Source organism: Nematolebias whitei, chromosome 18, assembly GCF_014905685.2.
Source record: "Nematolebias whitei isolate Nwh7 chromosome 18, NemWhi1, whole genome shotgun sequence".
Lineage (NCBI taxonomy): Eukaryota > Metazoa > Chordata > Actinopteri > Cyprinodontiformes > Rivulidae > Nematolebias > Nematolebias whitei.
The window spans coordinates 21,772,703-21,784,845 of NC_056515.1; the positions used below are offsets into that span (position 1 = coordinate 21,772,703).

The 12,143-nt window shown below is 42.3% G+C and overlaps 2 protein-coding genes across 2 annotated transcripts in view; one reads left to right on the plus strand and one right to left on the minus strand.

Moving 5' to 3' along the window:
• Nucleotides 1-10,319, plus strand: part of ttc33 (tetratricopeptide repeat domain 33) — a 30,659-nt gene extending 20,340 nt beyond the window's left edge. The window contains exon 5 of the mRNA XM_037692238.1: nucleotides 10,203-10,319. Within this exon, the coding sequence (XP_037548166.1) occupies nucleotides 10,203-10,304 (102 nt within the window). The 3' untranslated portion in view covers nucleotides 10,305-10,319. The remainder of the gene's footprint in view (nucleotides 1-10,202) is intronic.
• On the minus strand, nucleotides 8,084-11,694 carry LOC119424738 (prostaglandin E2 receptor EP4 subtype). The gene is made up of 2 exons (XM_037692236.1): nucleotides 10,808-11,694; nucleotides 8,084-8,737 (listed from the first exon to the last, which is right to left on the minus strand). The coding sequence occupies exons 1-2, from the start codon at nucleotides 11,582-11,584 to the stop codon at nucleotides 8,204-8,206; spliced, it is 1,311 nt and encodes a 436-aa protein (XP_037548164.1). The 5' UTR covers nucleotides 11,585-11,694; the 3' UTR covers nucleotides 8,084-8,203.
• Nucleotides 11,695-12,143: the final 449 nt, after the last annotated feature.

Below are 12,143 nucleotides of genomic sequence, written 5' to 3' on the forward strand. Positions count from 1 at the left end.
ATATCGGCAAAAATTGATATTGTGCATCCCTAAAAACCAGTAAGATAACATTTAGTCTAAAATATTCCATCACTGTTCAAGCAAATGCTAATTTATAAACAACTTTACATCACTATCTTTTTTAATCAGTTATCTCAGGAGACTTTTTTTTTTTTTTTAACTCCAAGCTACATTGGAAGTGCTACAGCTAGCTGCTGCTATTTCCCTCTTAAAATCAGAACTCTGTGTAACAACCATGTGACTCTGACATCAGTGTAAATATTTATTATATAAAACGCAGTAGATGCTGCAGGAACTGACTGAAGCTGCTGTCAGACGAAACCAGGCCACTTTAGACGTGGACTCACTCGAACTCGCTGTTAGCTTGTCTTTCAAAGAGCCATCTGCAGCTGTTTCTGAATAGAATGTGATGATTTACTTTTAAATAGTTTAATTAAAGTTGGTACACTTGTTTTTGAAAACAGTGCAATATGTTCGTTTCACTTCAGTTTTACTTTAAGAAAATTTTACTCGGTGCAAAAGCTGCACAAACAATTTAATGAATAAATAACACGAGAGAGCGAACAGCTCAGTATTTACAGTAAACTCTGTCCTCATCATGAGTTTATCCAGGTAGCTTGTCCTCTTTCTGTGTGTAGTTCAAGGCATGCCCTGAACAGCTGTGCTTTTGGAGGCTGCATGACTCAAATGTTTTGGTCCAGGAAGTTCTTCGGGGCTGAAGTCATCTAATGTGGACGCGACGCAACAAACATCTTTTATTTTGGTTGTTTGTGCACAGACGAGTCTTTGGAGTCCTGGATGGTGACGTCACAGCTGACGAGATTTTGACAGCGATGTGCGACCGTTTAAAGATGGAGTGATATCAACGGCCGAGGTTACCTCAAACGTCCCGCAGCAGAGAGGGTTACATGGTCACATGGTCTGTAAGGGAGAGACTTCAGACTTCTAATGGCAAAGATCCATCTGTGAAGAAAGCTGCAGCCTCTCTAACACTGAACCTTGTGCCACTTTGTAATCGTGAGCGTTTCAACGTTTTGCTGCAGAAAGCTTGAACATTTTTAATTTCTGGGAGGTTTTGTGCTCCTAGTTTAAATCGATATCCTCGGCTTGCTGAAGGGGAGATTCATGTGGAAAAGTTAGAAACAACTATTTGTCGTGTTGGCCCTTTTTTCCCCAAACTTGATTTCTCTAAACTGAGGTCGTTCAAACATCCATCTAAAACAGGTAAGATATTAGTTCTTAACTAGAGAAAGAGCATTCCCTGCAATTATGGAGTGGAAATGGTTGTTGATGAAGGACTTTGCTGAAAGCTGCTGAGCAAGCTAAAGCTTACTTGAAATACACCCATAGCTTAAAAGTAGTAAAAGCTAAAAGTAGCACAAAAAGCTCAAATTATATATATATATATAATATATAAATATATTAAAGATATTAGATAAATATATATAATATATATCTGAAAGAAGGTGAAAAAAGATGAAATAAGCAAAATTTAAAAAGCTGAAGGGAATGACGTCACAGCGAACTAACTCGCTTGAGGTTATGGCAATTATTTTTTTGCCGGATGTCCTTCCTGAAGCAACCACAGACCACCGAGCTACCACAGCCCTCTCTGTGGAGCAGAGAGCTGATATCTAGAACACCTGGGGGAGCAGATGGTGGGGATTAACAGCCTTGCTCAAGGGCGTGGGTGCTCCACGGTTCCATCCACATTTTGATGTTGTCGGTCCGGGGAGTTGAGCAGGTAAGCTTAATTAAACAGAAAACGGCTAAGATTAGCAGAAAATTAGCTGAGTAGCTGAAAAAGAAAGTGTAAAAAAGCTGAATTTAGCACAAAAGGCTGAAAGAGCGCCAAAAAACAAAATAGGGATAAAGAATGTGGACCACTGTGAAATTAGCTGAAAAGTAGCCAGAAATATAAAATTAGCAGGAAAAATAGCTGAAATGTATCTGAGAAAGCAGAAAAATGTTGAAATTAACCAAAAGTAGCTTAAGTTAGCAGAATTCTGCTGAAACTAGCTTAAAAAGCAGAAAGAAACTGGAGAAAGATGAAAATAGCAGAAACAAGCTGAACCAAAACAACAGCTAAAATGAGCAGTAAACTGTTTCAAACAGCTCCAAGACGAGAGCTCTATTCATGTCAATGAAGAAAAACATGGCTGAAAAAAGCTAAAGATTTCAAAAAGTTAAAAACTTCACAAATGCCAAAAGTCACAGCAGGACTGTCCTGGATGAGCCGAACATTTTGATCTACAAGTTGTTGGAATAACACACAAAAGATTCCAGAAAATGTAAGAAACCAAAATTGAACTCAATGCTGTGAATGCTTTAGAAACATTCAATTAATTCAACCTTTATTTAGACAGATTAATCTCATTGAGCCTCGAGGACTCATTTACAAGAGACCTGATTTCAACAAAGAATGATGACAACAATGGACAACAGCGACAACAATAGACAATTATAAAAAGGCGTACAGTTTTTTTTTTAACAAACTAAAATAAGATGCCAAAAAAAGTAGCAAAAACAGCTAGATTATAAGATTAATGTAGAAAACAAAAAACAGGAACTTGTCTGCATTGGTCCTTGCCAGGAGAATAGTTCTTCAAGATAATTCTTCAAGGTTCTTTGTCCTTCGCACCACATGTAGTACATGTGGTGGAACAAAATTGTGAACACAGGGTCCCAGTTCCATCTAACAAAAGTATACATTTTAAAAGAAAAACAGTAATAAGATCTAAGATATGAACTAAGAAAAACATTAACTAAATATACACCAAGCACTAATAGTGTAAAATCAATACACTGAACAGCAGCATGAACATGTGTGAGCATGAGCACGAATGAACACAACATGAAACAGATCGGCAGCATGATGTAATTTTTCACAGTGATTATTCTGGTTAGAGATTCATGAGTCTAACAGCCTCAGGGTAGAAGCTGTTCCTCAGTCTAGTGGTTCTACACTTAATGCTCCTCAACCTCCTGCCTGAGGGGAGCGGAGAAAAAAGTGTGTGTGCTGGGTGAGTGGGGTCCTTCATGATGCAGGTGGCCCTCTTCCTGCATCTGGAGGTGTAAATGTCTGTGATGGTGGGGAGGCTGACTCCAACAGACTTCTGTGCACCCTTCACTGCTCTCTGCAAAGCACTTCTTTCTCTTCTACAGATCAAAGTGGCTGTCATGGTTTGGAGAGGACTGAACCAGAAATGCAGACTGACTGAAGAGCTCAAACAAACCCCAACATCTTTAATAATTATAAAACAGCTGGAGTGGCAGCAACAACTTCCACGAGTTAAAGAAAACCATCTGAACATGACATAAAGCACAACAACACTGGACCGAGGATGAACTGAGGAGTGGAAACACCTGGCGTAATGACAACTGGGGTGGGACAGGTGAGTGTGGGCGGGGCAAGAGCAGAAACTGACCGAGGGAGAACTGGCTGGTAACACATGTAGGTAAATAAACAAACCAAACACAGAAGAATACAACATAAACGTCAAACAGACAAATGATCTATATTCCTTGAATGGAAATGCAATATTTTCAGAGGCACAAAGGAATAGTCTTGTATCGTACCAACAGCCTCAGGTGTTGAGTCATCGTTTCCCCTTTGATCCCAATATAAGCTGTTTTATCACCAGTTGGCATCGCTGGGCACTGGAAGAGACACGAGGTTTTATACACCGTGTGTATTCCCTGCGATTGCACACAGAAACACTTTGTTTTCTGAATGTCAGAGTAATTCAGTCCCTCTGTTACTGTTCATCAAATCTGCATATCATCACTGAGAACAAAGTCAGTGGAGCAGGAAAATAATTCCTCAACTGGATTATGCAAGTAGATCTCTTTCCCGTAACGCGCCTGAATCACTGCAAACGCAGCTGTTGTTTTAAGAAAAGACAACCGGTGCCAGTCTGTGTGTTAGCTGGGCGTGACATTTATCATGTTTGGTGACAGGTGTGTGTGTTTAAGTGGTGATTTGAGTATGAACGAGTAAGTCCCTGTCTGTGTTTATGATGAGTGGAGCTGTTCAAATGTTTATGGTGCCGCGAGAGTTGTAAAGATAAGAGCCAGTGAAAGAGACGCTCTCCAGCAAGAAATAAAATGTGTCAAAAACAGATCAACAAACCATTGAATGGATGGAACATTAAGATCCACCTGAGCACGGCACTGGAACTGAAGCAAAACACGACGAGAACCTGAGAATGAGCAAACAAAAGGAAGAGAAAACACCTGAACACACAAGTAACGAGCAAACGCAAACAAGGCGTCAATCTAGAGGCAGAAAACTAAATGTATTATTGCTACTGTCTCTTTGGAGCCTGGATTTTATTAGTTTTGCTCCTACAAGCTGAAAAAGGGTGAGCAGCACAAAATTCACTGCAGCCGCCTGTAGTCTGCATGTGCAACTTCACACTTGCAGTGCATTTCACACCTCCCCTGAAAATCTCCACGCTGGGACCTGGATTCAGAAACCTTCAGTTTCAGACTGGCTGCCCCGTGTGCCATTCAAGTGACAAATTTCATGGTGAGGATGGATAATAGGTGGACGTCTATTTTTTTAATGCCATGCCAGCTACCCATAATTCCTTTGGAAGGACCGATAGATCATGATCGACATATTGGGCACCCCTGCTCTAAACTAAGGGATGTGTCGACTAGTCGATTCTAGGACATCTCACAAGTTTTTATATTTCATGGCGACTAATCACAGTTGCCACTGCCCGCCCTGCTGTTCCCAGTCCACCCAGTCCATGTGGTGAATTAAAAAAATAAAAACAGAGGGAGCTAAAATAACGTGCTGGATGGGCGGCCGGGTTGGTGTCGGGCTTTTGATTGCATCAGTGGACGCGCACGGCCGTCGACCATTATTAACTATAATATTATAATAAGGTGCTCCACCACCACCCGCTCCGCTGCCCTCAGTTCCATTCCACCCAATCCACGGTGCTGGATTAAATTAAATAAATCTAAGAAAAAAAAGGTCTTAGCCTTGTTTTTTTCATGCAACACGTCTTTCACTTTTGCAGCTTAATAATAGTTTTGGTTTTCCTGTGACTTATTTGCATTATGATAAATGGTAGGAGCATAAATATACACCCAATGTTTGGTTGTTGTTGTTTATTTGTAAATAATAAATGACATTTATTTGTGATTTATTTGCGAATATAGCGTCTTGATTTCCTATGACGTCATCGACTAGTAGGCGTCGACTTTTATCACGTTAAAGTCGACTTTAAAAACTATGTAGTCGTTCAACCCCTGCTCTAGACTAAATATCGTTTCAAAACAGGGCAGGAACGACAAAATCAAAACAAAATTCTCGATCAAATCTTGCAGATCAGATTAGTTGGAGGCAAACGACTCGAGGCCAGCGGCAGGTGAATGCATCTCATGTTTCAGTCGTGAAAGACTCAAATGATCCTTGTTACGGTGAGAGGCAGGAAACAGGATGAGCAAATGATCAAAAACAAAAAGGTTAAAGATGGAACACTGTTCGCCCATTTTTATTCTTTATTGCTTTTATTGGTATCTGTTATTAATTGGTTTAATTAAATGGATGGTTGTTTGTTGGTTTGGTTGCTTTGTGGACTTGTTTGTTCTTTTCTTTCATGGTGCTTGGCTGGTTTTGTTGGTTGGATCAACACTGAACTTCTCAAAAGTCTGAGCTCTCAGAAGACGTTTGGAGTCACTTTCCTTGTTGCCACCTACAGTTTTTACAGTCGCCTCTTGGATTGAACAGTTTGATGCTGATGCAAAGTCTTTATCCAACAATGTTCAGTCAGGTCATCTGCACGGCTTCTTTTGTTGCTGAGACGTTTCAGCCTTCATCCGAAGGACTTCTTCAGTCCGAGAAGCCACAAACAAACTGGAGTCCCACACTCCTATAGTGGAAAAGAGCAGCTTTGTTTGTGGCTTCTCGGACTGAATAAGTACTTCGGATGAAGGCTGAAACGTCTCGGCAAAAAAAAAAAAAAGAAACCGTCCAGATGACCTGACTGAACATTGTTGGATTTATGGATTACTGAGCATGAACTGTTGGTGTAAAGTCTTCATGAACAAACTGCATCCCTTTAAAGTTGTGGCACCTCAGACTGCAGAGCCTCTGGAAATGTGAACTGACATCAATAAAGCTGACTGATATGAGAAAATATATTTATTTACTTATTTTACTGGATGCATGAAGTTCCCTTTACCTTTTCCTTTCTTTTCCTTATCTTATCTCAGCTCACCTTTACCTTTGATTAACTGTATTCTAAGCAGTTTCCTCTCCATTTATAATTAGATTACCACAAACTATATCATATTTTGCAGAGGAGAAACCCAAAGTGGTTGGTAAGACTGTTTCCTCCAATCTTTGTGGACTTTTATAATAATAAGCTGTAAATAAGACCAGATTGGTGTTTTAATCCTGAAACCATTAGTTGTTGGTTTTTAGTTTTAGATGTTTAGCTTTAGGCTATAGCCCTCACTTGTTTAGTTAAACTCTAATGTCTGGTTGTTTTTCCAGGCTACCTATAGGAGGTCTATAAACCAGCCTGTTATACGCTGATGAGGTGAGGGAAGAAAAGGTGGAACCTTCCGAGAAGGATTGTTTTTAAGCCGTTAAAATCTTCTCTCGGCTGTCTGTCAATCAGTTTTTCTTCTCCGGGAAGACTTCAGAGCTTTAACAGATTCCACAGCTCTCTGATGGACATTTTACTGCTCCTGGAAGACTCTGGACAGTGTCCACGTTGGACATGAAACCCTTCGGTCGTGAAGAAACCATCTGCAGTGGAACGAGCTGCTGGTTCCATCTGAAAAGTGTTTTAGTCATCAGAGGTGATATGGAAAGAGATGAAATACGATCGGGAACACGTGCTGCACATTCTACAAGAGATGCCGTCAAGTTCTAAAAGAATCATGAAGGATTTATGTCTTGACTTCACAGTGAAGTTTAAATCATTTCCTTTAATTAACAAAGCTGTCTGATACTAATCAGATGAGAGCAGGCTCGTAAATATTTCTCTTTTTCTGTCCTGGTCAAATATCTAAGATGGTTCATTTCAACACATGCTTTAGATCTGTTGTCCTAACTTTTCAGCTTTTGACCCAAAAAATAAAAGTTGCAGATTTCAAATCCCCATTGTTGGTCAAAGTATGGGAACATTTCCAAAAAGCAATTTAACAACTAGTCTCTTTAACCATTTAATGCTTTTTATTAATTTATTGCCACTGTTTTCATCTCTTTGCAACAGTTAAGATCAGCAATAATTGATTTTTTTATAGATCTTCTCAAAAAAGCCAATTTCATGACCCACCTAACCCAACTTTAAGTTATTATTATTATTAATAACTTTTTATTTGGCAAATCCCATTGAGAGCACATGCAAACTCCACACAAACAGATCCCAGGTCCAACCTGGGGATTGAACCCAGGACCTTCTTGCTGTGAGACAATGGTGCTAACCACTAATCCACCGTGTTGCCCTCGTTAGACTTACTTTAAAAAAAAAGGACAAGTTGTAAATTTTGATAAATATTTATCATTTATTTTTAGTTTATGAGTTCGGTACATTAGTTTGCTCACAAACAAGTGGGTAAATATAAACCTGTGTTGGTGGGTTTTTTTTTTTTCATTTTATAGCAAAAAATAAAAATAAAAAATAGAAAATGCTTTTGAAAAAATAATAACACTTTGGTTTCATATCCTGCCCTAACATCCTGATGCAGTCTGATTAGTTGAAGGCAACATGCAGAAATGAGCAAATACATTTTATTGAACAACAATAATAAAAACATCTTTCATGTCTGTTGTGTAAAAAGCCACAGTATAGCTGCCTTTTATTATGAAATGCATGGTTTAACTCCAGATTCAGTGTTGGGGGTACTCTCTGAACTAATAAGACCAACTAACACCTTCTCACAGAGAAGAGGATAAAATAAATTAGCGATGTTCACATTTTAACAGTGATTCTTGACAATCATCGTGCAGACCGTCAACACGCCAGAAAACAAACGTTCCCGGCCGGCAGCCTCGCAGTGGTTTCAAAATCTTCAAAAAGTGCAACACAAGAGCTCCTCCGTGACCTCTTCCCGAGGCCTCAGAGGCGGGGGAGTATTGTGGGGCGTGACGGGTACAATCAGAAACACGCCTGTCAGATTTCATGCGCAGCATCAAACTGATGAGACCGTTTGGATCGGAGGATGCTGAGGTCGGTTAGATGCATTTCTCCTGCATGTTTGCGCTCTCGTCTGTGAAAGTCACGTGCAGAGCCGGGTCTTTGGAGCCCACCGGGAGCATCCTGCTCTCCAAGTCCCTCTGCGAGAGCTCCCTCAGAGGCAGCGTCACCTCCCGGGAGCCTCGTATCGTCTGGGCTGGGCTGGAGCCCACCCCTGACCCCCGCTCCAGAGAGTTCCCGTCCGGCGAGTACAGAACGGTCTGCAAGGTGCTCACCCAGTCGCGTGGCTCCCGGGACACCAGCGACGGGGAGTCCCCCGAGACAAAAGAGGAGGGGGGCCCGTCAGCACAGCGAAAGTGCCCCCCTCCTCGCCGTCCCCGCCCGCCCATTTTACAGAACAAACACTTGATCTTCTCCATCAGCTTGAGGACCACGGCCTTCCTGAGGAGGATGTAGATCCACGGGTCCAGGATGGGGTTGATGGAGGCCATGCGGATGGCCAGCAGGTCTTTATTCAGGCCTGAAGTCTGGTTGTTCTGGTTCAGGAACAGCTGGTTCTCAAAGATCCTCAGCTGTCGGAAGAGAACACATCTGGTTAAATACTCCAACACGAAAGGTTAAACGTTTTGGAAGTGATAAACTTGACGTGACCTCATTTAAAATCAAAGTGCTTTTTTAAATTCCAACTCTTACGTCACTCCCAACTGGTATGATCAAAGCCAAATAGTCTCTTAAAGTAACCTTTGTGTTACTAAAGCAGGGCGGAGATGGCAAGGAGCCAATAAAAACCGATGCGTCATCAGAAAACGATGGCTCACGAGTCTTAACAGTCTTGGATTCCTTTTGTCTTCCAAAAACGTCATTTGTTAAAATATTAACAACTGAACGTGGGATCTGCATCTTTAAATTTAAATCTGTCTTCAGGTTTAAACTGTTTTATTAACCTCTAATGACCAACACTATGATCCTAAAGGCCTTTAAGAAAAGAGTGTTTAGATAAAAGAAAAAAATCAGTAAATACAGCTGGAGAAGCACCCTGGTCCTAAAGGGATATTTCAACCATTCTGACGTGTTCTGTATGGTTCTAGACAATAAATATCTCACCTGTTGTAGATACAACTGGAGTTTCTTTAGGAAAGCAAACTTCACAAATTGACCTGCCGTTATCAGCTTGCCAGTATGTCTGAGAGGAGCGGGTCATGTAAAGTCTATTTTATAAAGCATATGGGTCAAACTCAAGGCCTGGGGGCCAAGTGTGGCCCTCGTTGACATCTTTTCTGGCCCCCAAGATGTTATTTTAAATGTAAATTACTTTTATCACTTTTTTTTTCAGAAATCTTTGATTATTATGTCAAAAGTGCAACAGAGAATGTCAAATGAGACCAATCAAACTCTTGTTGAGGTATAATCTGTGCCAACCCTCATCTGGCTTAATCCAAGGCAATTTAAAGGCACATCACAGATGTGAGATAAAGTAGGATTTGAGTTGTAAACGTTCAATGAGTAAAACTAGAGTTGGAAAAGAAAATGCCAAAATGGTGCACATTTAACTATAGTTTTGTAAAAGCTGTGTTTGATGTCGTTATGGCGCCCTACGTCTCTGCTTGAGCCTCGATATTTATTCTTGACAGTTGTCTTTTTCAGTCTTCCTCGTTTGTTTTGCATTCGTCAGCAAATTCACTTTTATATTTCCACATGAACATCTTTGAGGTTCTATGCTTGTCCCATCGCACCATATATTTGTTTACCTACTACATCCTGTTTAATGTTGATTAATCGTGTGACTCAATCATCCACATGATTTCAGCAGACTCAGCCGAGTGCTTTGTTTACACTGAGTGCAAACCCACAATTCAGAAATGACATCAGTGTATCTAAAAAACTGATGGAGTAAATTATTTTAAACGGCACCTTTTGATATATCATAGTTTACAGTGGGCGCCTCTGTGTTTAGAACTTGATACTGGAATTTTTGTTTTCCTTTCCATAGCGAGCAAACTTGCATGAAGACTTGACAATTGTTTTTTTTTACACCAGATGACCTTCCTGATGCAACCACCAAGATACCACAGCCCTCATTCATGGAGCAGAGGGGTGCCATCTATGGCGTCCAGGGGAGCAGAAGTACAGATGTCATAAATTAACAGAGTCAAAGCAGCAAGAAAATTAAACAGAATTTAGTCCAATTATTTTTCACAGTGTACTGCTTAGTGTAAAAAGTATAATTCTCCAAAATGAGGCTGTTCTTAGAGCTATCTACAACAGGTAAGATATTCATTACTACATTGAACACAAAGAAAGGTGGAAATACTGTTTAAAGTGATCAAGTGTACTTTATTTCCGGCCCTTTGTAGTGAACAGAATCTAAGCAATGTGGTTTCTTCTTCTGTGAAAACTGAAGGGGCACAGAGAAAATGTGAGCCGCCGCACGCGCCTTCGTCACCTGACCGCGAGCACGTCAGACGATTACATAGAGTTCAGAGAGGAAACCATTGCATCAATCATTGTTTGTTTTGGTGTTTCTTATATTGTTTAATTCCTCCATTTATTTGCGCTTCCAATAAAAAAGCGTCAATTCGGTGCGTAAACACCCCCCCCCCCCCCAAAAAAAAAAAAAAAACAAAGGTTTCCCTCATACTTACCACCAAAGGTATGGAGCAGATGAGCACCACGGCCGAGGTGGCGATCAGCACGATCACCATCTGGATCTCCGCGCCTGCCAGCCGCCTGAAGCTCCGCCTGCGCCGGAGCTCGGTGACGCGCCGCGGGTCGGTGCCCAGAGAGGTGCGGCGGATGAAGCGGCGGTGCATCAGGACCAGCGCTCCGAACACCATCACGTTGCAGATGATCGTGGCCAGCACGATCACCGAGTTCACCCCGGCGTACGCCAGGTTAAAGGTTCTCCCCGTGGTGTGGTTGGTCTGCCAGTCGATGAAGCACCACGTGCCGGGCTCCTGGCGCTTGACGCGTCCGAGCCCCACGATGGGCAGCGCGCAGAACACCATGTTGGACGCGTAAACGGCCAGCAGCGTGAGCGCGGCCAGCCTCTGGTTGATGTTCTTGTTGTAGAAGAAGGCGTGGTTGATGGCCAGGTACCTCTCCACGGACATGGTGAACACGATGCTGAGCTGCACCACGAAGAAGAAGAGCAGGATGAAGCCGGAGTACTGGCACAGGGAGTACCCTCCGGGCCACGAGCCCTTCACGTAGGTGGCGATGGTGACGGGGCTGACCAGCAGGGTGCCCAGGAGGTCCGTCACCGCCAGGCCGCACACGAGCGTGTAGAAGGTGGTCTCCTTCTGCTCCTTCCGGGACAGCCGCAGAACCACGATGGCCACCACGTTCCCCACCACCCCTAAGATGAACATAATCACCGGGATGGTGGGGGGACGGAACGCCGCAGCTGCTGTGCTGTTCATGACTTCAGCTCAGAGCTCCAAATCAGCTCCTCCAGGAAAAGAGCGCGTCCATCCTGTCCAAACGGAACCGTTTTTACGCACAGAGTCAAACCTCCATATCCTTCAGGGGAAACCAAAGCAAAACACGAATCCGCAGGAGGAACACGTTTGACAACAAAAGATGCTTCTAGGACTCTGGCAGCTTCAAACCTCACACCCAAAAGAAAGTTGACAGGGGTGGAGGCTTTGCGGCTCCTCCTCTGCGCTCGGAGCGCTGAAGTGTCAAGCCAAAGCGCGCGCGTAGATGGAGCGCGCTGCGTTTGGCTCTGTTGCACAGTTTCAGTTCCTCCTTTGTACCAGGCGGGTTGTTGCTTTCTTTGTCCGACATGAACCAAATGAGAGAAGGTTTGAAGGAGATATCCAGCAGGAGCTTCAGCTTTACACCGCAGGATTTACTCTCTAAAAAATCATAATAATAAATAAGATTTGTAGTCGTTTCCCTCTTATTATCTCAAACTCCTGCACAGAGAAGTTCATTTATCAAAAGCTGTTTTTCCTGCACATAAAAAAAAATCCAAAT